The following is a 24,845-nucleotide window of genomic DNA, read 5'->3' as shown; positions in this document are numbered from 1 at the left end:
AGAACTACCCAGCAGTATTGAAGAGGAAATAATGTATGTTGGAATATCCATTCTAAATTAAGCGGATAAGGACATGTATTGTCCAACATGCTATATCAGACTGTCTACTGTTTAATGGTTTCCACCGGCAGAACCAGCGGAGGGAGACACATGGATGTTTGCCTGAGTCATTTAGAAGAAGTAGAAAGACTGTTATAGAGAGTGGATACTCAGTCATACTCTAAATAAAGTTTTAAGTAATTTTTCCAAAGCTGCACAGCTGTTACAGGAGCTTAGGAATGCTCAGGGGCAGCGTACCCTCAGAGGGCAATATATTCATGTTTAGCCTGCTAGGAGCGAGGATACAAAGACTTCGTCTGGGCCTCACTGCAAAAATGGCTGGCCTCTTTGAGCCCTACCTGGCTACATATTACAGCCTTGGCCAAACTAAGAAGTGACTTGCTGAGAAAGTAACACCTTGGGCTCGGTAAAGGCAACAAACCTACCCTAACAGCTTTTGCTGCTACAAAATCATGGTTTGTCCAAATTGTAATTTTTTGGCCAAAACTAATGGCTTTAGGCAGAGCTTAACTGCAGTACTTCTAACTTCAAGGGACCCTCTGCCACTTCAGCCTCCTAACTTGCTCTTTAGTGGACTTTAAGAATATCATGAAGGTTTCCAAGGTAAATACTGGGCTGACCCAATCTTGGCTCCTTCACAGTAGACCCAAACTGATGCCTCGGTCATGATCAACAATAAAATGTGACGCTCATTTGACACTTTGAGCTTTCTTTTGCTTTTTTCCCTAAAAATGTAAATAACCATATCCAATCAAACATTTCTTATTTTTCTGTTTACCACATGTGCGTCAGTATTTACATTGGTATGGACATTTTATAGTATTGTGTTCATTTGGTACTCCTTGACCGTAGTACATATTTTGGGATAAATTACCTGCTGATTATGCTTTTGATATCAGTGTTTCTCATAAGAACTACATTGTTTTATAACAAGAACATGTTTATTAGGGGAGTGTTGTATGGCGTTTTAGGATCCGAGCGACATTTCCCAATTCATGCCCTTATATATGTACAATTCATATTGTCCTAATATAGGAATAGAAATCGTACCCATATTTAGACCTAGCCCATGCAGTCCAAATACAGGCAAGGCTACTTCTACCCGTACCAAAAAGCCACAAAGATTTCCTGGAAAATCGGCTTAATCAGTCCGGGACATCCCCTTGCTTGAATATTCATTTGTCCAAGAACTCATGGCGTTTTCAAAGAACTACCATTCAGGTGGGGTTCGTTCGGACGTTATTATGCCTGACTTTTACATCAAACTAGGCACCTTCAAGGTATAAATATGCCTTCACTTTGCTCTAGCAAACACACAGTGGTTTGGAGCAGCTCGACTATCTACTTGCCCGACGCAGCTCACTATAGCAAGTGCTGAAAGATGCCAACCCACCAGCTGATGCACTGATCAAGAAGCTGTCCTTTCTCTCACTGAGAATCCATGTTTATACGGTTGTCAAAAACTAATCCCTTCTTGTGTATTCGAGAAAGTTTCTATTGACCTCTGAGGTAGCTGGCACTCACAATTAAGTTTAATATATTTGATAGAGACCTAGTCGACCTCAGTACTACATCAAATCTATAGGATATATTATTCCAATGCGCAGAGCCTATTGGGAATATAGGAACTACGCTACAGTAGCATCGGCAAAAAATATTTCAACTTCTAATAGTAAGTAATTATTGGCCTAACAGATACTGTCCTATTCAAATAATATCTGCCACATAACCTTACCTAAGCCAAAAGGCCTAGTAGTAACTGAAATACTAGTCAGCCCTACTGAATTAGAAAATGCTTGTTATAGAATCTAGTAATACTACTGTTTATAGCCCACAGTATTCCCATTGTATTTAATATCCCTCCATGTTACACATCTAACTGTTTTAGCAACAAAATAATGCACATAACTGACCTGTGGCACAGGAGATCCCCACTAATACTTGTGTGAAATGATGCATGGAAACAAAAGACTACGTTTTTGTACAAACTCTGCTTCACACAATTGTGAGGGGTGCCTTTGTTCCTACATCATTAAACCATGGAAAGTGTCACCTCTGAGCAAATAACAGGAAACATGTATAATACTGATTTGCTACAGTGACCTACAGACTCAACGTGTGTCTGATATTTGCAAAAGAAACAATTGATGGACGGAATGCTGTACAATGCAAACATTCAACCCCAGTCACAAAGATCTGGGTTTAATCCATCATTCTTTTGCTCACCACACCACCCCAGTTGGGACCCATCCATATGTAAATCAGTCTTGACCCTGGTTCTTGTGGGAACAGTCCAGCCCGAACTGCCAAGCCAGGTCCTTGCTGAATGTATGACTTTGTTCTGCATGCTGTCCATCATTTGTTCTTTTTGCATTGATCTAGATGTGTGTCATGAAAATGAGTGAGCTATGTGTCTTTGCACTGAAATGTAGTAAATGTAAATGTAGTGTATTTTGTAAAGCGCACAGCTGCCCCAACGCGGCGTCCAAGCGCTGTATAATGCTGTGGAACCCTTCCTGGCTCTCCCTGTGAGATGCCCCTCCTGGGCACCCCCAAGGTGAAGCCAGGCATCCCAGTGTTGTAGGGGCCATAGTGGAGATTAAGCAAGCTATTGCCCAGAGTTGCAGCATGGGACCCATGATTAGAGTAGGCGCCGAGGCGAGAATTATCGAGTCCGCAGACATTGGACCCAAGACCCTGCTGCGTCGGGACTTGAACCCTGGTCCCAGGCCTGATCTCTGCTTCAGAGTCCGCCGCTCTAACCAGTGAGCCACACTTCTCCACAAATTTGTAATACTGGGCAGTGTTGGTACTATAGTTATCAGTTCTTTGAGATAACTTTAAATCCCCATCCTGCGTTTTAAGTTTCTTTAAAAAAAAATCCATCTTTATGTATTCTAGATCTACATGATAAGCTCATTTATTCTAATTGAAAAGAACTTCAAACACAACAGCCCATACAATGAACTAATTTCAACTGCTGAACTGCAATTTGCACTTGGAGGGCCCAACTAGAGGAAATGATTAAAATCACAAAAATACCCACCCAGCACAAATTTTCATATCTATAATCTGCAATTTCTAATTTTAGAGATGGTAAATTACCAACCTGCATAAAACAGATGGACCTCTTTTTAATTTTGTTTTCATATGATGTTTATTCCTACTTTCTATTTATATTCTGTTTTGAACACCTTATTAGTGCACAGGGTTTATGTTTAGGAATTCTTACCTCCGTTCACCCATATGAAGGAAGCATCTGTGAATAGAAAACACAAGAAATCCTGTCAGTTCATCACTGGACAGTCAGTTAGGCTGTACATGGAATGTGTTAACGCAATCCTGAGATACATTATATGGGAATTTGATGAAAGCAATACAGGATAAAATTACAACAATTATTAATTTGCTTTTATAAATTACAATGTAGGATTTTTCCAGGCTTTCCAATCATGCTATAATAAAAAGGGTGATGTTGTGGTATGATTTTCAAGCATATGCAATGTTCAGACGGGGTAGATATCAATAGCGACTTCACTGGCTCCCCGCATTGAGACCCGTGAGCAGAATTTGCCTCTTCCTGTTTATGAGCTATGCCATTGAAAATAATGCTTGTGATAGAAAATGTTATATGTATATGTATGTGTAGACACAGAAAATTAACTATAATACAATATTTAATTCCATATAAATGTAACCTAGTATCTATCTATCTATCTATCTATCTATCTATCTATCTATCTATCTATCTATCTATCTATCTATCTATCTATCTATCTATCTATCTATCTATTGGTTCATGGATAAAACTAGAGGTTAAAGTAATGTTACAGTTAGGTGTGATAACAGGCTTTGTTTCATAAAAAAACAAAAGGTTAAAGTAATATTATAGTTAGGTTGGATTACAGTCTCTGTTTTTAAACCTTAGAAATTCCCTGAAGAATATTCAATAGTTACTATTAGTAGCCCCCATCCCCCAGGGCTATTGTTTTTTTAATTAAAGGGGAGGGGGCACGCACCCCCTCTCCACAAGCCGATATTGACCCCGGGGACCCCATTCCCTGAGATACTTTTTGAAATATGAGGGAGGGAAACCTATTAGGCCCTGGGAACCCCATCCCCCATGGCCATTAATAAATAAAGAGGAGGAGGTGCATATGACCACCTCCTCAGGCTGATTTTGGCCCCGGGGACCCAACCGCCAGGATCCAGCGTTATTATTAGGAGATAGGGGAATTCAGACCTATCCCCCAGGTCTCAACACTATTTGCAATAGTGAGGGTTCAAGCAGTCGACCTCCTGGGCAGATTTCAGCCCGGGGGACCCCATTCCCAAGGCCAACTGCCAATTTAAAGGGGGGACTGCGGCCCTCCTCACCGGCCTGATTTCAACCCTGGGGACTCCATTCCTGGGACCAAACAAACCAAACGTGGATGCCCTTGCGCCTAACCAGGGCACCCACTACACTATTTTTAGGGACTGTGGGAGAGGGCCCCAAGGTCCCCAAGGTCCTAGCTGGCTCCCTGCATCCAACAGGAGCCAGCAGTGCTTTCACATGATGGGAGCAGGTAATAAAGCTGCTCCCTCTGGGTGGGAGCAATTTTTAATCTGTTTCCCTAACTGCATTATTGTGAGCAGAGAAACAGATTTAAGGTCTGATACCAGAAAGCGGAGCATTTTTGAAAGCTCCCTCCCTGCAGGGGCTTTTTTTGTTTCCTTCCGATGGCGACGTGAAGATGGTAACATCGCCATCGGAAGAAAAAGCCCCCGCAGTCTGGAAGCGCCTCGATCTCCTACAAACCCAGGGATTCTTCCCCTCCGAGCCTTTTTGTTTAAAGGGAGTGGATGTTGTGAAGCCCTCTCCACTGCCGCCCTTCGATATCCAGACGCGGCCACCGTGTATTAATAACCACCAGTGCCTGATCTTCTGCCACACGAAGCCCGATTTTAAGAAGAACGAATTGTATTACTGCGCATTTCCCCACAGTCATTTAAAGGAAAGAAAAATAGAATTCTCCCTTTGACTGAATAGAAACCCTCATCTAGTAGATTGGGAAAATACAGACCGTGTAAACCCGGTATCGCCTTGAAGTCCCCCTGATCCCAGAATGTGTGTTCTCCTCATTGGCTGCATCTGCTTGCCCTGACGAAGGTGCCTTGCACCGAAACGTGCATCGGCGCTACCCCTAAGAACGGCAGTATTTGAGTCCCTGCGGACAACACCATACCATCTAATCTGCCCTCTTACCGTTGCACCCCCGTCCATGCAACCACAATTTCATTTCTTAGTTGCAGGCCATGCGAGATCCATCTTAATGAATTGTTTGAATGTGTGTGAGCTTGATTGATCCCTTGAAGGTGTGAGTGTCTGTTGAGTCCCTAGAATTGCCCGGTAGTGAGTGGAACACTGAACATCATGAAGATGTCTTTTTTCTTATGTGACACGAAAAATTGCACTGATCTCATCTATTAACTCTTGAATATTTAATCATTGAATGTTTTTTAGAACTGTCTAACTGTACAAAAATTAATAAAAATATATATTTTCTATAAAAAGTATGGACTGATGTACACATGATTGATGTCTTTGGCTCTGATGCACTGCTAATATTTCTCCCCTTATAACAGAATTGGATCCTCTAGAGGACCGCTAGTTATTTACTCTGGCAGGGTGCTCTTTTTTATTTATATAGTGCTGGGGGCTCCCCAAAAAATGTAAAAGCTCAGGGAGGGAGGAGCACTGCCCACCTTTCATATCTAAATACAGCCCTAAGGGTAGGCTCGCGGGAGTTCACACTAAATAAATGCAGCCTGGTTGATATTTCCTTTGCACTTTTTTTTATCCTGCAGGAGTCTTGCTGAATTGCTCCATTTTGTTTTTTTGGCCCCAGGGAAGTACCTCTCCTGCTGTAACGTGATGGCCCAGGGGAAACAAAGCTCCCTGTGCCAATCAGAATGTTCTATTTTCTTAATTTGTGCTCTCAGAGGGTTGTATGATGTTACAACAAGTGTTATTACAATGCGTGCTGTTACATCGCATTCGTTACAACGACTGCGATGTTACCATGCTATGCCTTTACAACGCAAGTCTTTACATCGACTTGCACTAGGTGGCGTGCTAACATTAGAAAAGTGTAATTTACTATTCCAACTCCAGCCCACTTATCACTAGGGACGGTGTTGGGATAGTAAACTACACTATTTTTAATGTTAGCATGCCATCGAACGCAAGTCGATGTAAAGACTTGCATTGTAACGGCATAGCGTGGTTACATCGCGGTCGTTGTAATGACCGCGATGTAACAGCATTGCGGTGTACTGACCGTGTTGTTAAGGATGTTTCCCTCTCAGAGACTCTCGCAACTGTCCAGATATCTATTTCTTTTTCATTTCACCTTAAATTTCTCAAAAACTACTGAACAGATGTACACCAAATTACAAATAGCACAATCTATCGACCAAGTCAAACTTTCTGCCGAATTTGGTATAAAACCATTCTGCAGTTTGTGCTGTAACCCATCCTAAAGAAATCTATAGAAAATACATGGGAATTTTGCCTTTTATAAACTCCTGTTTTTTCACGTCCCCCACTTGAAGGAGCACCCCAACACATGCCATGCACAAACTAGTCAAAGCATATCACCTTTTTGGAAAGTTTGTGGAGGTTCTTGAATCAGTGCCAAAGTTATTGGCAACACAAAAACCACTTTTCCTATAAATTCTAACTATAATTATCTAGTGACGACCTAATTTCCAACATTTCCAATACACCCAAAATGAAATGCTTTACTCCACAAGGGGGAAAAACTACCACCTAAATAAGTGTTATCATGCACTGCATTTACCATGATGCATTGGGGCACAATAAGTGCTGGGATGTGAGGAATGTTCACCCACCGCCTTCTGTTTGAAAAGCCTTCCTTGATTTAGTAAGCTGATGGGGTTGTGTTGACACACCTGCACCCAGTGAATGGTGCAGAGATCTGAAAAGAATTTGGGCACCATTTCCAACACCCCACAAATGACATGCTGCTCTCTACTGATGAAGGAATGAATTAGGAAGCACATATCTAGAGTTGAGCAAGGGTGAAAAATTAAAGACTACTACTGAAAAAAGGGTAATCATGCACTGCATTTCCCACAATGTATTTTTTACCTTACTACAACATGCCTTTAACCTCCCAGGTTCTCATGGCTGGGACCCTTGCGGCATCAGTGAATGCCCAGGCGAGAAACCTGGATGAAATTTCAAGCACAACACTCAGTGAATGTTCATAAGTATATTCATTCCGGTGCCTCCTTACCGAAAAGTTTTAGCCGCCATGATCAAGGGGGGAATTAGCTGTGTTACAAGCTCCATTTTTAAAAGCAATACAGCACTACTGCGTAAACATAAAGAATGAGCTAGCGCACTTCCTCTGTGTTCCAAAAACTTTCACCATATTTGAACATCACATATTCTATTCATCATTGTTATGAATGGTATCCTGTGTACCTAATCAAAATTTCAATTTCATATTTTTCTTGAGTGCCTATTTAAAATAAAATTAAAATAATAATAATCTTCACCATGTGATGCAATGCTTAAGCCCTTCAGTGCCGAAGATAGAATGGCTCCATCCTCGGCCATGGCGCTTGTGTGCCAAGGATGGAACCATTATGTCCTGGCACCCACGGGGGAAGCACTGGTGCTCCCCAAATGGGCTGCTTATCTATGGGCCCCCACTAGGGATGCCAGCGGAAGTGCTTCCGCTGCCACAGCTGACCTCTTTGACTCCACCTGTGGCATCTGATGACATCAGCACACGTGTGTCCTATGACGTCATCAAAAGCATGCCAGTGTGTGCTAGAAGCTACATGCTTCCAGAGTGTCAGAGAGAAACAAGTAAGATTCTACTCTGGGGAGTGTTCGTGAAGGGCAGAGAGGCACTCGGGAGAAGGAAAGAGTTTTTACTTTCCCCGGTGTCTCTTTGCAGTGCATTGCTGCAACGTGATCGCTGGTGGCATGGTAGGCATGGCAGCCATGCTCCCACTAACCACCAACAATGTTTTAGGCCAATTTTTAGTGCAAGGTAGCGGCCCTTCGGCAAGGGTCGCTCCCAATAATTTGCACATTGCCTTGGCTGTATTCTGGCCCCGTGGGGGCAGATTGGCCTTATTTTGAGGACCATCTGAATGCCACTAGGCACCAGGGATTCAAAGAAGTTATATATAAGGGAGCAGCCCTTTGGACAGTGGGCGGGCCCTCATAAAGGGAGCAATATGTTGATCCTTTTTTGATCCCTTGGTGACAGATCTGCCTTATTTCTAGTTCCAGAATACCACCAGACACCAGGGATTCAACGATGTTATATGTTGGGGAGCTGCCCTTGGGCATGGGTTGCTTCCTATTATGGGGTAAATATTTTGGCAGTTTTCTTCTCTCATCTGGAGGCAGATCTGCATTATATTTAGGCTTATCTGGCCCCAAGGGAGAAGAATGCAACAATACACCAGGGATTTTGATTAAGTATCTGTTGGGAAGCCGCCCCTTGGACAAGGGTCACTCCTCAATATGGATGCAACATTTTGGCAGTTTTTTGCCCCCCCTGGGTGCAGATTGGTCTTATTTGTAGGTCCATATGTGCCCCAGGGTGACGGGAAACACACTAGACTCCAGGAATTTTCTTTATTTATATGTCAGGGAGTGGCCCCTTAGGCAACAGTCACTCACCATTATGGGCGCAATATTGAGGCCATTTTCTGCCCCCCTTGGGGCAGACCAGCCATGTTTGTAGGCCCATCTGCCCAGAGGAGGACAGAAAACTAATGAACAGGAGGGAAGGTTTATATGTGTGAGTGAAATGGAGTTCGGCTGATGGTCTGAGTGTACTGGTATTTGGATGGTCATGTGCGTAGACTGGAACTTGGCTGGCAGTGCATGTGGACTGCTGTTTGGCTGGTGGTGAGTGTGGACTACTGTGTGGCTGGCAATGCGTGTACACTGGTGTTTGGCTGGTGGTGTGTGTAGACAGGTGCTTAGTTGGTGGTGCATGTAGACTGGTGTTTGGCTAGTGTGCATGTGGAATAGCACTTGGCTGGCTGTGGTTGTGGACTAGTGCTTCGATGGCTGTGCATTTAGACTGGCATTTGTCTGGTGGTGCATGTAGACTGGCATTTGGTTGGCAGGGCTTGTGGACTGGCACTTGCCTGGCAGTGCATGGAGACTGGAGCTTTGCTGTTAATGTGTGTGGACTAGCGCTTTGCTTAAGGTGTGTGTAGACTTGCATTTGATTTGTAGTGCATGTACACTGGCATGTGACTGGCAATGTGCTTAGACTGGTTTTTGGCTGGAGGTGTGTGTGGAAGGGCGCTAAGCAGGTGGTATGTGTGAACTGGCGTTTGTCTGGTGGTGCATGTGGACCAGCACTTTGCTGGTGGTGAGTGTAGAAAGGTGCTTGCCTGGGAGTGTGCGTGGATTGGCGTTGTGTAGTGGCTAGTTGCCAGTATGTGTATTAACTTGCTTGAGGTGTGTTTGTCAGTTGTCTGATGTTTAAGTGTTTGGTGGTGAGATTGGTCTTATTGGCGTATGAGAGTAATAGCAGCCAGCAGTGCAAATGGGTTTCTGTGTCTGACACGTGAAAGGTGTGTGAATGCACTCTAAAGTGGTTGGTGCCTTCACATGGTTTCCTCAAATTGGTTGGTGCCTTAACCGCATCGCTGCTGCGGCGATTTTTGCGCTGTGCGGCAAATTTTCAATTACCGCGATACATGACGAGCTCAGCTCGTCATCAGCACACGCCACCCGTGGGTGATGACGAGCTGAGCTCGTCATCAGCATCGAAGGGGTTAATGTGGTTTCTTCACATTTCTATGTGGGACATTTGTCATACAACCCAAGTGCCCAAGACAGGGAAGGGTCAAAAACATATTGTGTAGGCACCAAAATTATCGATGACAAAATGACCTGGTTTTGCAAAGGGGTCACCTGCGTTTTTGGTCCCAGACGTGTTTAGAGTGGATCCTCCAATGTTTTCTTAACCAGAAACCCCTGTAAACCACACATTTAGATAAATATAAATCACATTCACCTCACAATCCTCTAGGTCTCCCAATAAAAATGCTACCTCACTTGTATGGGTGGACCAAGTGCCCGTGACAGGCAAGGGCCCAAAATGATTTGTGGTAGCATCAAAATTATTGATGATAAAATGAGTTGGTTTTGCAAGGGGGTCACCTGAATTTGTGGTCCTGGGCTTGGCGGCCTTCTTGGGAAACTACCTAACCCAGACATTTCCGAGAACTAGACACCCAGGGGAGTCCAGGGATGGGTGGCTTGCGTGGATTCCCCAACATTTTCCCATACAAAATCCCTTGCAAACCTTACATTTAGTTGAAAAAGCACACCAGAAATGTAAGGAAATTATGATTTTTTAGCTAACTGTTTAGGAACTGAAAGGAGGTTGGAGGCACACAAAGAAAGAAAAATGGGCTATGTCTCAGTAAAATTCCAAAAGTGTGTTGAAAAATTAAATTTTCTGATAAAAGCCTGCCTGTTACTGAAAGCCGATAAGATGGTGATTTTAGCACAGCAACCCACTTTTTGATACCATTTGCAGAGAAAAAAATAGATGCTTTCTTCTACAGACTTTTTTCCAATTTTTCCCCAACAAAACAAAATGTGGCTGTATTTTTGGCTAATTTCTCGGTCCCCTCCAGCAGAATCCATAAATCCTGGGTAACTGTAGGATCCCCAGGATGATGAAAAATTTGGCATTGACACTTAGGTGGACACCATGTTATGGGGGACTAACTGCTAACTACCCCAAATAGCCAAAAAAAAAGGCATGGCAGAGAAGAAGTTAAAGCTTTCTGAAGTATTCTGATTTGCCAGAGTCAATGCAATATTTGGTTTAAGATCATCACCACAAAACCATCTAGGATTCATTAGCGCGCCCCTAACATTACATATATTGATTCTCCAACTGCAAAGCAATTCTTTTGCTAAAAATATGTTAATTATAGTCTAATAGGCAAGGACTGAATGCCACAGAAGCATCTCTTGTTCCCCAAAGCCTGTCTGCTGTATTGCAACATGTAAACACACATACTAAATAACATCACGCATAACAAGACCTGTCATTATTACCCCTAAATTGGTTTTGTCACAATACTTATTGGGGACATTGTTTTTGTCAGACCTAATGAAAATTCCTATATTCATAAAAGGTACCATTTCCACAGTTTTACATATCATCATTGTGTGCTAAATAATTCCAGTTCTTGTATATGCAGATGTGTTGATTCTTAAATTAAATATAATGTTATGTCCAAGTGGGCAATACACTATATACGAATGTCTTCTCTGCAGTTAAACATATCATCATTGCCTGCTAAAAACTACCATTCAATATATGTGTGTGTGTGTACTGATGCAAACAACAGTCATAGCATTATACCCACGTGTGCAATACCACACACAGTTATCTTTTCATTGCAGCTATAATATTAAGTGTCCCCTGCTGTGTCATTTCTTAATGCATCTTGACCCGTGTGACATGGTGTGTTTAAGAACTCATCATGGACATTTCTGATCAAATTCTGCACTAGCTCTCCCTCCACAATAACAACTGGTTGTTAACTAACAATCTCCAGTTAAATGCAAATAAAATGGAAATTGTTCTTTTTTTGGTAATGCCCAGGTGCTAAGGACAAATGATTGGTGTCCTTCTACCTTAGGTTTGTGTCCCGATCCGAAGGTAACAGCCCGTAACCTTGGCGTATTGATTGACAATCAACTTTCCATGTGTGACCATGTCAATCATGTAGCGCGTAAATGCTATAGGCTAATGCATGCCCTCCGCAAAATTTTTCAATGGGTGCCTTTACCTTCCCGTATGCCATTGATCCAGGGCTTAATCATCCGCCTTCTGGATTATGGGAATGCCCTATTCATGTCCATAAACGAAAAACTTCTAACCAAGCTGCAGGTTCTGAAGAATACAGCTACTAGACTGGTTTTAAACCTTTCCCCTCGCTGCCCCTCTGCACCCAGCCTTAAACCTCCCCATTGGCTGCTGGTCAAGAAGCGGATTAATTTTAAAATCTGCTGTCTCGGCCATAAAACTCTCAACGGACAGGGTCCTCATTACTTGGCCAACAAACTGACAATGTATCAGCCAACAAGAACTCTTCGTTCAGCTAATAAACCTATATTAACAATCCTGAAGGTTCGTACCGTCAAGAACGGCAGCAGATCATTTTCGAAACTAGATCCTACTCTTTAGAACTCACTGCCATTCTATCTTCGCACTGAGCTTGACAACAAGAAGTTCTGTAGGTCCCTCAAGACCTGACTATTTTAAATCTACCTTCTCTTTCCAGTCATCTTTCTTGTCTGTTTCTGAGTCTCGGCAAAAGCGCTATGGGACCCTAGGGTGATATATGCGCTCAACAAGAACCAGCACATAGACATAGACAGTATTATACCCCAATGGGCAATCACTTCATATTTTCTACATGTCCGGAACCTCCTGTACTTTATTCTTTCACATCAGTTGATATACCAATTTTAAAACATACCGGCTAGGGGCAGGAATAAAATATTAGTTCACCAGCTAGGTATTTTTAATCTATTTTTCCCAATCCACATGACTGCACCGCAGATAATTTCCCAAAATGAAGTGCTCCTACGTAGTTTGCAAGTCACAGCATGCCTCAATCTGCAGCGGATTGAGAGTACCCCAATGATGAAGTATCCCAACTAGGGGTAACCCTGGTGGGGGAAGGGACTCTAGAAAATAATGTGGGTTTTTCAGACATGTTCAGTGGAATTCCTCTTCTTCCTATGCTTAGGTTTCTCATTCCGGTATTCCGTATGTTGTGAAACTGGATCTGTGAAGCTTGACAGGATCTTGCTGCTACAGCGACAACTGTCCACAATGCCAAGCCTGCTCTTTCTCCATAGCAACAACCATCCAAAACATTCTTGCTGCCCCTTGTGGCCAGCTCTGGTGCATATACAACTCTTGAAGCCGGACTTTGAGAAGGTAACTTTTTTAGTGGGACTAACCTGGTCCCTGTAACTTGTCCACCCTCCATTGTGGTTGACCTGAACTTGTGACATTTCCCCAGTTTGACATGACCAGATACGCTGAGTGGCAGTTTATGCTGTCAAATGCTATGTCCACCTAAAACATACAAATATGATATATCCAGATCTATTAATTGGATTGTTGTCATTCTGGTCTCATTTACGTATTAGAATTTACTATGTTTTTCTACGTGGTTTGGGGATGTTCTTATGTTTGTTTTTACTTTATTATTGTTTCAGTGCTGCATAAATACTCCACATGACTTCTAAGTTAAATGTGACTGCTTTGTGCTAAGCTATCAGAGGTTTAAGCACAGGTTCAAATAGTGGATTTCGTGGTTCACCCTGAAAAGGATTGTGGTTGTTGTCTGAGTAGGGCTTCCACCCCTCTCCCCAACCAATAACCAAATTTCTTACAGGCTTCATATGTGGACTATAGTTCTGTAGTAATAGAACAATGGAACAGAGAACACCATTGAATAAGAACATGGTCATGGATCTAGAGCTTATTTGGACAAGTTAATCTGTGTTCTTTAGGTAGAAATTAAATCACTGCAGGAATATTCCCATAAAAGTTATTCACAATGTGACCATATCAAGAAGGGCTGGAAGATTTATAATAATCAAGATTGCAAAATGAACACCTTTCAGGGGTAGCCAAAGAGAAGAAGTATCTGCTACTACTCACTTCTCCTTTGTTCAGCCCTGAAACATGTCCTGCTTTTTCTAATCAATGATCCCTGATTAGTTTCTGCACTTCCACTACTTACTCTTATTTGAGCTTCCCACCGGCAAGGGGGCTGCTGATTAGAGGCTATGGTTAGGACAAGTATTCCATCTAGATTCTATTAGGAATGAAAGGGTATATAATGTAATTTTCTTTACCCCTGTGTGTTGGCTTTCTGATACATGAAAACTGCAGAGAAGTTGAGTAGGACAAGAATCCAAGGTTACCACTGGATTAATTCGATTTCCATACTGTCCGCGGTCTAAACCAAGACTTGTCTTACCTTGGAGTTCGTCCACTACTGCCCTCTAATTATTATTTAAAGATAAGCAGGCTGATGATTGAACATTAACGTGTGAGCTCAATGGAGTCAATATGGGCTGTTTTAGAAGAGAATGAATTGGCTAGGATGAACAGCCCTAATGTGGTTCATTTATTTTTCATTGTTCACCAAGTAATACTGACTTGTGCAAAGGAAACAACTTTCTATACTAGATCATTCGCACAGGGCTATTTATATCAAGCCCTACTCACCCTGAAAAGTTCTCTAAATATTGATAATCAGCAGTTGCCTACTTTTGCCAATGCATCAGTGGGTAATGCAACTTCTGAGGGGGCCTTTACGGTATATTAATTATCAGTGTATCTATCCAATCAGTGCTTGCTACCATCCAGTCAACATTCTGAACTTTAGTAAATGAAAATATAGTCTGATTTTCTTACACTTGGCCAACATTTGCCAACTTGCAGTTTATTGATGTATAGGTGTTAATGTCTTCTCTTCATGTCCTAGTCTTAATCTAAGTGGTAACATCTTATAACACAGATATTGTTGTGGACCATTGCAATGGTGACTTTTTGACAGATCAATCATGGCAAGGTTTGCAGCTAGAAAGGTTGACTACTGATTATCCATTATAAATCAACATTACTACATATCCCTGGCAATCTGAAATTGTTGTCATTTGTCGGAATAATTGACTTCAAGCATTAGAAATTATCCTGATGTTAAAAAAAAAATCCAATTGACATGCAAGGCATGTGACAGCTTCTGTGACTATGTGCCCATGTCTGTAATACAAACAAAACAGGTGATGGACCGAATGTGGATCAATGTCACACATTCATCCCAGTCCAAAGATCTGGGCCCAAATCCATCGTTTTTTTGCACTCCACACCACCCTGGGTTAGACAATGGCGATATGCAAATCAGCTCTGACCCTGTGCCCCATGGGAACAGTCCAGTCCGAACTACAAAAGCCATGTCCTTCCCAGAACGGAATCAAGCAACCGAGGACCGGACCGGACGATGGATTTGGGCCCAGATCTTGGACTGGGGTGAATGTGTGAAATTGATCCACATTCGGTCCATCACCTGTTTTGTTTGCAAATACCGCCATAAGTGCGCTGGGGATGCTCAGACGTGGGTCCCAGGCACTCCACACCACTGGAGTCAAGCTAGCCGGGCTGATGAGAGGTGTTACCTCGAAACCGGTCCGGTCCTCGGATGCTTGATTCCGTTCTGGGAAGGATATGGCTTTTGTAGTTCGGACTGGACTGTTCCCATGGGGCACAGGGTCAGAGCTGATTTGCATATCGCCATTGTCTAACCCAGGGTGGTGTGGAGTGCAAAAAAACGATGGATTTGGGCCCAGATCTTTGGACTGGGGTGAATGTGTGACATTGATCCACATTCGGTCCATCACCTGTTTTGTTTGCATGTCTGTAATACAGCACAGGTAACATGGAAAAGTATTTTGTCATTTTTATGGTTGTAAGCCCCATGCAATGAGTGAACCTGCTCTGACGATTTCACCTCCACATATTTATTGAAGGTACAGTCTGAATTACAGAGAGGACTGCCTAAGAGCCTGTGACCTATTCTGTAACACCAAAAGGGTTCAGGATGAAAAAAGAAGATGTGTACATCTGATGAACCTACTGAACACTTACTGTAATATGGTTCCTGGGGTCTTTTTATATCCCCTCCTTCATATGCCAATCATTGCTATCAAAAAGTTGCTCATTTTCTGCCTCTTTCATACCCTCATCTTTTTCTTAGCTCTTGAGACACCGTATCATAAGTATGCTGCTTGCTCTAGCAACTCATTCTATGTTTTAGAGTTCAAATGCACTCACCGAGGACGAGGAGGAGAAAGAACAGCTGAGTTTTCATCATCATGAAATTCTGCTGCTTTCGTGGATCACAGGAAGAAATCTGAATCTTAAGCAGATAGAGAAAGTTTCATAGTTCAATTGATCACCTGTTCCAGTATTAAATGAAATTGGTTTTAAAGGTTATACAGAGCCTTTGACATTAACTTATTTGACTAATAACATGTGTGCTCTCTGAAGATATTGGTCTAGCCAGTGGTTCTTGACCTGTGGTCCCTGGACAACTGGGGACTTACCATGAAGCCTACCCTAGGGATCCACGACAGCTTAGAAATGTAAATGTTATAAATAGTTTACTGAAGTGTTACCTATTTCAAAAACAGCAGCAATCGGAAGATACAACCAGCACTGGGACCTCCATCCAAGTGTGGTCACTAATAGGAAGAAATGTTCAGTATGCTACCACTGGCAACACTCCTGTTGCAAAGAAGTGCAATTAAGTACGTTACCAAAGGCAATGACCTACAAAAACATACAACGAATATCTGGAGCACAACACAGTTTAAGCTAGGAAGGTCAAAATTTTGTTTGATGAGAACATAACTTGTGATTAGTAACTAGGGGCCAGATGTATCAAGCAAATTCACATTCGCAAAGGCCGAAATTCACAGAATTTCGGCCTTTGCGAATGTGAATTTCCTAAATGGAATGTATGAAGCAAAATCTAGTGCAAAATAAGGAATCGCAAAATTTGCGATTCCTTATTTTGCAATTGCATTTAAGGAATTGCAAATTTTGCGATTCCTTAAATGCAATGTATGTAGCAAAAAAATTAGCAAAATGCCCTTAAGGAATCGCAAATTACCACCAACTTCCGGTTGCACATTTTTGCATTTTTCAAAGTGCCATGTGACGCGCCGAAGTCGAGCCAAAGTCTAGCCCGTCTGCGCCCGTCCGCGGCCGGACGGGGCGCGGGGCGACGACTCCTGGCCAGTCCACATCCCAGAGTATACGGTATGATAGACAGGCGCTATTAGATCTCCGTCCTGGAGTCACCTTATCCTGCTTTCACACCATGGAGGCGCTGCTTGTGCATTGTTGCCCTTCATGCTCTTTCACGCCTAACAAACCACCCATCAGGGCAGGCTCTTTAATTCGAACTAAGGCGGGTTTGATTAACTGCCGCTCTCTGGGTAAACACGCTATACAAATTCATCAACTACTGGAGGATGATGGCTTTGATGTGATGTTTTTCACGGAGACTTGGCTGGGGGAACTTTCCGACCCGGACATCATTGAAGCCTTGCCTTCTGGCTTCTCCTTGACCAGACTTGACAGGAAGGATGGCAGGGGAGGTGGTATTGCTATTGCCACTAAAACCCCCCTGCAGTGCTCCCTATCGCCGCTGACCATAGATCACTGTGAAGCTGGCTTTTTTACTATTTTAGTTAACCCTCAATTCTCCTTCTCTGGCATTCTTGCGTACAGACCTCCCGGGAGACTGTATGATTTCACATCCAGCCTTCTCGAAAACACTGCTCACCTCGCTATTAGGAAGAACAATTTCCTGGTGCTAGGCGACTTGAACGCTCATTTTGATGACCCCCTCGATCCCGGAGCCAAGGACATTAGGTCTGCTCTCCAGTCTCTGCAGCTAGATCTTATAAATTTTGATCCCACTCACAGACAAGGTCACCTTCTTGACCCCATCTTTGGGAACGTCTCCAGAGTACATGCTCTTTCTCCCATTCCGGTACCCTGGTCAGACCACTCCATTGTTCCTTTCTACCTGCAGAGATCTGAGCCTGATCCGAAAAATAATGACACGGATCTTCGGTACCAGCGCCGGAAATGGAAAAATTTTTCTCAGGACACGTTCAATAAACTGATTGGAATAGGAGACTCTTTTGATAGCACTGACTGTGAAATGGCCTACAGTCAATTGCAGGACAGAATTTTAAGGGCCCTAGACAAAACCGCTCCTACTCGCACCTTAAAAAATTTCATTAGCCCCAGAAAATCTACCCCCTGGTACACTGCAGAACTACAAGCATGCAAATCTGCATGCAAAAAATTAGAACGTGACTGGCGCACTAACTTTTGCCCAGTTATTAAACTGCAATATAAACAAGCGCAAAAGGAATACTATAAAAAAGTCCGTATTTCTAAAGCCATGCACTACAAGACTCGCATTGGGGAGGCAGAGAACTCTTCTAAAGAGCTTTTTAAAATTTTTAAGGAAATTTCTGTGCTCACTAATGACAATGCGCCTTGCGACAACTCAGTGGAAACTTGCAATAAGATTGCTCGCTACTTTTCAGATAAGATCACCAATATCTATACCAGTTTCTCTGACATGCTGCCATCCGGCCATGATTTTACAGAGAGCGCGGTTACTAATTCCACTGAGTCTTGCCTCCAATGCTTCTCGGTTCCTACTCCCGATGCGCTTATAAACATCTGCAAGAGCGTTACATCGGGTTCCCCTCGGGACCCTGCTCCCCCGAAAGTACTCAGAGAGAGCCTACAGGTACTGGAACCCTACTTCAGGCAGATTATTCAGTTGTCCTTCTCCTCTGCGCACTTACCGACTGATTGGAAGAAGGCTATTGTATTACCTATTAAAAAGAAGCCGAATGTAAGTCAGGACACCTTGGAAAATCTGAGACCTATATCTCTATTACCCTATCTTGCCAAAGTGACCGAAAAAATTGCTAATAAGCAACTTATGGCTCACTTTGAAGCTAATAATTGCCTGCACAGCTCCCAGTCCGGTTTTAGGACCAATTACTCCACCGAGACAGCCCTCCTGAGAGCTACTGAAACGCTTAGGGCAGGAGCTGATGAGGGTCATACGATGGCGCTCATAATGCTGGACCTCAGTGCTGCGTTTGACACTGTAGCCCATTCCACCCTGCTACAGTGTCTAAACCAGGCTGGGGTCACAAAGGAGGCATTGGGATGGCTTAAATCTTTCCTAATAGACCGAAGCTTCCAGGTTCAGAGAGGAAACTCCCTTTCTGACAGCATTGCTCTAGAACAGGGGGTGCCTCAGGGCTCTGCCCTGAGCCCCACCTTGTTTAACCTTTATATGGCTCCATTGGCGGAGGTGGTTCAATCGTTCGGCATAAAAATTGTATCTTATGCCGACGATACCCAACTCCTCATCTCCCTATCCCAGACACCCACCTTGGCTGCTGCCAACTTCAAAACATGCATGCAGGAGCTTGCAGGCTGGATGAACCAACACTGCCTCAAGCTCAATGGTTCTAAAACTGAGGTGCTGGTGATTGGGGGTAACTCGGCCAGTTGGACCCTGGACTGGTGGCCTTCTTGTCTAGGTCCTATGCCTTCCCCATGCAAGGAAGCTAAGAACCTGGGTGTTTGGGTTGATCCCAGACTCTCCTACGACAGCCACGTCCAGAAGCTAACAGGAAAGTGCTTTGGTGTACTAAAGACCTTAAATCGCACCCTGGATCTCCTTCCTTTAGAGGCCAGACGCACGATGACTCAAGCTCTGGTTACCTCCCGTATTGATTACGGTAATGTCCTTCTCTTAGGCACTACTGAGAAGAACATTAAAAAACTTCAGGTTCTCCAGAACACGGCGGCACGTTTGGTCCTCAGGCTTCCCAGAAGAGCGGCCTCCAAGCCTACACTAGTTGCTCTTCACTGGCTCCCTATAAAAAAGAGAATCTTGTTTAAAGCGCTCCTTATGTGTTACAGGATTACCTCTCAGGTAGCCCCTGAATATCTGAAGGATCTCGCAATCCCCTATGTGCCCAACAGAGAACTGCGCTCTAAGGGTACCGGGCTTCTGTCTGCCCCCCGGATAAACAAAGCAAGAATGGGAGGGCGCTCCTTTCGTGCACTGGCGGCCAAGAATTGGAACCTTCTTCCTCTGCATATTAGACTGGCTGAGACAGAGACCTTATTTAGGAGACTCTTAAAAACTCACCTTTTCTCCCTTTAGGTCTCTCCCTTTCCCCTGCCTTCCCTCTCCACAGCGCGGGGACACGCCGAGATGGCGTCACCAGGCGCTTTATAAAATCCTATATTATTATTATTATTATTATTATACATGCCCTTAGGGATTTTTGTACGCCGCATGTGCACCCATGCATATTTCAGGGGTGCAACAGGGTGTCCTTTGGACACCCCTGCACCCTTGAAATTATTCTCAATTTGCGATTAGCAAATTGCGAATCGCAATTAAGGAATTTTAAGAAATCGCTAAAAAATAGCGAATTTCTACATACATACCATTTTGCAATTCTCAAATAGCGATTCCTTAAAAATCGCTATTTGAGAATCACAAAAGTGTATCTTGATACATCTAGCCCTATGTTTAATTGTGAGCATGGCAAGATACATTTGACAACATAGATGTAATAGAGTGGTATTCAATATTAATCACATATAAACAATACATATGTATTTAAGCAAATGAAAGAATTTGAAATTGGAGGCTAAAAAGTAAGTTGGTATTTTCAGATTGATTTCTGAGACAGTGTACATGCATCAAACAGAATATAGTATGGGTGATGGGTTGCCTAACTTGAATTTAGAAAAGCTTTAACCAATTCATTAAAATAAAATAATGCTTTTTTATATATTTAGTTGTGAATTCATTAAAATATGTACTATTTGTGTATTCTTTTATGGTTTAAATCTTCAGAATTGCTTAGCCTGAAGTCCCTGGCTTGCCATAATGACACTGTGGGGTTGCCTGGATTCCAGTAATGATTAAATGGGGGTCAACAGAAGTTAAAAGGTCAGGAACAACTGTTTAGGCTAGAAAAGTATAGCTACTGTGAGGAAATAATAGTTGAGCCTAATTCAAAGTGGGCCTTCACACTTGTGATGAAGGCCTAGAAAGACATGGGGGAGTCTACACACTAGGGGCAGAATCTCGACAAGGAGAATTCTCACTGCAGAGAATCCACTCCTAGATCGGACACTCCCTCATGAATGTGGGCCCTCCACCACAAATGTGAAGGCCCTTTGTGGATCAGGCCCCATGTGCTTAACAAGTGATCATTTAAATCAGGCCCCATGTGCTTAACAATTGATAACTGTTAGATTTAAATGAGTAAGTAATCAAAGGGTCCCTTACTTTCAATGATGGGTATCTGTCCACTTTACCTTTACATATGAGCAGCTGAAGAAGAATAGGATGAGTATGCCTGTTGGCAACTTGAGACCGTAAATATTAAACTTACATTAAATTCAAGGACGAAGAAGAAAAGTAATACTCTCTCTCAAAGCGAAAGCTTTATACATGAAAATAAACTCAGCCTTCCTTCTTAACTCTTTAGGTTTTCAAAGGACTATTAGGAATGTGAAATTGATAGTCAGGAAGGCTGCATCCTGTAGTTTAGCATCAGTAAGGTACTAGTTTTTCAAATGATTTAGGGCCCGATTCAGATTTTGGCTGAACAATGCTCCATCACAATGTATTATAAATTCTGTAGGCAATAATGCAATTGTAATATGGAAAACAAGACATCTGCCATGTTTAAAGGGAGAGGTGTGGCGCAGCAGCCAGGGCAGCTGACTCCGAAGCACTGGGCTCATGGTTAGATCTCTAGCATTGGAGGAAGATCAGCTCAACATCCTGTGACTCTGGGCAATAGCTTACTTAATCTCCCCGACAGCCCCGAGCGCCTTGAGAACCCTAGGGGTGATAAGTTCACGCTTTACAAATACTTTATTATCAAGGGATTTATCTCCACTTTTTTGGCTTTAAAAGCCAAGAAAGCGGAGATAAAATTAACTCCCTATCAGCAACAGGGTGCTAACACGCAAATTCGCATGTTAGCACCCTTTTGTCTCTACGCTTCCCCTTGCATCCCTAATGAGATGCAAAGGGGGCGTTCAAGAGAAAAATAATAGGAGAAATGTTGTTAAGCGACATTTCTCCTATTATCAAGGATTTCGCTAACCATGTTAGTGATAAAAAAAAGCAGTGCTAACCACGGTTAGCACTGCTTTTTTTACACCTGGGGGCATATTACCAAGCAATAGCGATAATTATCGCTATTGCTTGGTTAGAGACAAAAATTTACCGCTGAGCTGCGGCGATTTTTATCGCAGATAAACCTTGGTATTACCAAGGTTTATCGCAAATGCGATAAAAATCAGCCACAATGCATGAATATCTCTGAAAAGTCAGCAATATTCATGCATTACCGAGCTAATGCTCTTAGCCATGTTATCCACCTCCCATTGGATAACACAGCTAAGAACTGCTCAGGGCAGGTGTTAGCTTTTGGAGATATTCGCGCTTAGCGCGAATATCTCCAAAAGTTGGTAATAGGAGATAGCGATGTTAGCGACTGTTTCCAGTCGCTAACATCTTGGCACGCCCACTTTGCATGTCATTAATGATAAATATCACTGACATGCAAACTGGGGCCCAAGATGGTCGCTATCTCCTACTAGCTGTCGCTAACTGGTGTTAGCGACAGCTAGGTAATAGGGAGATAATTTTATCTCTGCTTTCTTGGCTTTTAAAGCCAAAAAAGCGGAGATATACCCCCATGATAATATGCCCCCTGGTATTTTCCTGACTTAGCCATGATATCCTATGGAAGGTGGATATCATGGATAAGTTTGTGAGCCACTATCATCAAGCTAACACCAAACTTTGAGAGATTATCGTTGGTTTTCCAGCGATAATCTCTCAATTGGCACGCAGCGTGAGGATTTTTATCACTTCTGAGATAAACCTTGCTAATAGCAAGTTATCTCTGCGATAATTTCCGGCGATGCTTAGCGTTAAAAAGTTTGTTGCTAAGCATCGTTAGCGATAAATATCGCTTAACGTTGGTAATATGCCCCCAGGTTATCAGTTTTATGGAGAAGTATTTCACTCTCTAAGCTCCAAATAATGCCCTAAAAGTCTTGTTTTCTTTCTAAATATTAATATAAAAGATCTAGCAGACTATTAACTTTATAGCAACGTTTTAATCTTTTATTACTGTTAACTCCCATTTTTCCACTGTTTCCAGTCGCTAACATCTTGGCACGCCCACTTTGCATGTTATTAGTGATAAATATCACTGACATGCAAAGCGGAGCCCAAGATTGTCGCTATCTCCTACTAGCTGTCGCTAACTGGTGTTAGCGATAGCTAGGTAATAGGGAGATAATTTTATCTCCGCTTTCTTGGCTTTTAAAGCCAAAAAAGCGGAGATAAACCCCCTTGATAATATGCCCCCCAGTTCTCAAACTGTGTTTGCATTTCGTCTAGATCTGGATGTCCAACACCTAACTAATGGTAAGCTCCATGGAAAAAGAAACCCTTAAAACAACAAGCGACAACCTTGCTCTATGATATAAACCTGAACAGATTGCAGACCAACCCAACTTTTACCTGATGCTAAGTCACTTCATTCACCCTACACATGAACCCAACCTTTAAGGATCAGATTAGCAAGAACATCAAGAGGGCCAGCTACAAACCATCTACACCAAAGAAAGTTAAACGTTTCTTTCTATAAAGCAACTCTAAAGTACTAATTAAGCCCTCAATCACTTGTATCTGGATGGGGGCAATCCAATTAAGGGGACTCTGTATGCTGCAGGATGCGTCACTAATGAATTCTTCTGGATCCTCAGGATGGAACAGATGATTCTGAAAACATGTGCATTGCCCTCAACTCTATCAGGCCCTTTTGTTCTAGGCTGTTTGGCCTGTTCGATTATTTATTGATCCATACCCAATGCAATGTCCAGAGCACACTTTATCAAGGACCTGCGATTCTCATCCTTTCCACCCTCCCTTTGCCCCAGTTGTTAAGTGTCACATCTTATTGCTTTCACGACCAGAGTCCTGTGATATGGCGCGTGAAACTTTTCCTGGTTTCACTGTGAAAGATGCATCCACTCTGCCTTTGTGGACTGTGTTTGCTTTTACTTGATAGTTGTAATATTGAATAAATGAGAGATCTCCTACCATTTATTTTTTAAAGCAAGAACAAATGGAGATGCTTTGTGTCCAGCAACAGAAAATACTGTGTCAAATTGGACTTCTGTTTCTAAGGATAAGAGAAACCTTCAGATTCCTCTGAATGCACATGATACAAATGACCACCCGTCAGACTACTACACACGTACACAGATGCAGTAGTTTCACAAGTGACAGTGAGCACAGAGAGTAATGATACGCGCAGTTTATACATTATCTGTTTAAATATATACTAATATTTATTTTGTTGTCTTTACAGACATTAGAACATAAAGTTGAGAAACAGTTTTTCCAAACTGAATAAACCATTGAATTGAAGACAGTGAAGCTATTCTGCTAAGCAGTTACACAAATATAAACAATTATGGTGGATACAACTCACCTCAGCTGTTTTAGCTCCGAGAAGAATTACTGTCTGAAACCTGTTGCTGCGAGGAGGTGTATCAAGGTTATATAGCTAATGGTGATTTTTTGGGGGGGATTGTCATAGTAAAAATAGTGTGATGAGCTTATGCCAAGCGGTGCTGCCAAAAACTATATAACATCCTACTGGGGGAGACTTTAACATAAGCCAAACAATGCACACATATGTCTCATGATTAGCAAGAACACCTACAAGGACACAAACAAGGATGCATTTATCATAAGTCTCATGGTTAGTGTGAGAAAGTGCCCCTCTTCACGGGACACTCCCACTTTGTGAGCTGATGCAACTGCTGTTTTATTGACTAGACCTCAACGCATTTGTTTTAACCACTAAATATCCTAAAGCCCTAACTGGCATATTTAACCTTCTTAAAAGGCCATGATATATAGTGCCTAAAGTACACTCATGACATGGAAATTTGAATGACACCTACAGACTAAAGCACTAATGGACCACTCATCCAAAAAGGAAC

General features: G+C 42.6%; 1 protein-coding gene across 1 annotated transcript in view; it reads right to left on the bottom strand.

Moving 5' to 3' along the window:
* LOC147701370 (venom serine protease inhibitor-like) overlaps positions 1-24,466 on the bottom strand; it is a 63,066-nt gene extending 38,600 nt beyond the window's left edge. The window contains exons 1-3 of the mRNA XM_086930066.1: positions 24,329-24,466; positions 15,999-16,083; positions 3,293-3,319 (exon numbers count right to left, since the gene is read on the bottom strand). Of these exons, the coding sequence (XP_086786192.1) occupies positions 3,293-3,319; positions 15,999-16,041 (70 nt within the window). The 5' untranslated portion in view covers positions 16,042-16,083; positions 24,329-24,466. The remainder of the gene's footprint in view (positions 1-3,292; positions 3,320-15,998; positions 16,084-24,328) is intronic.
* Positions 24,467-24,845: the final 379 nt, after the last annotated feature.

This window comes from Lissotriton vulgaris, chromosome 7, assembly GCF_964263255.1.
Source record: "Lissotriton vulgaris chromosome 7, aLisVul1.2, whole genome shotgun sequence".
Classification (NCBI taxonomy): domain Eukaryota; kingdom Metazoa; phylum Chordata; class Amphibia; order Caudata; family Salamandridae; genus Lissotriton; species Lissotriton vulgaris.
Note: the sequence above shows the minus strand (reverse complement) of the source record. Positions and strands in the feature narration are given on the sequence as shown.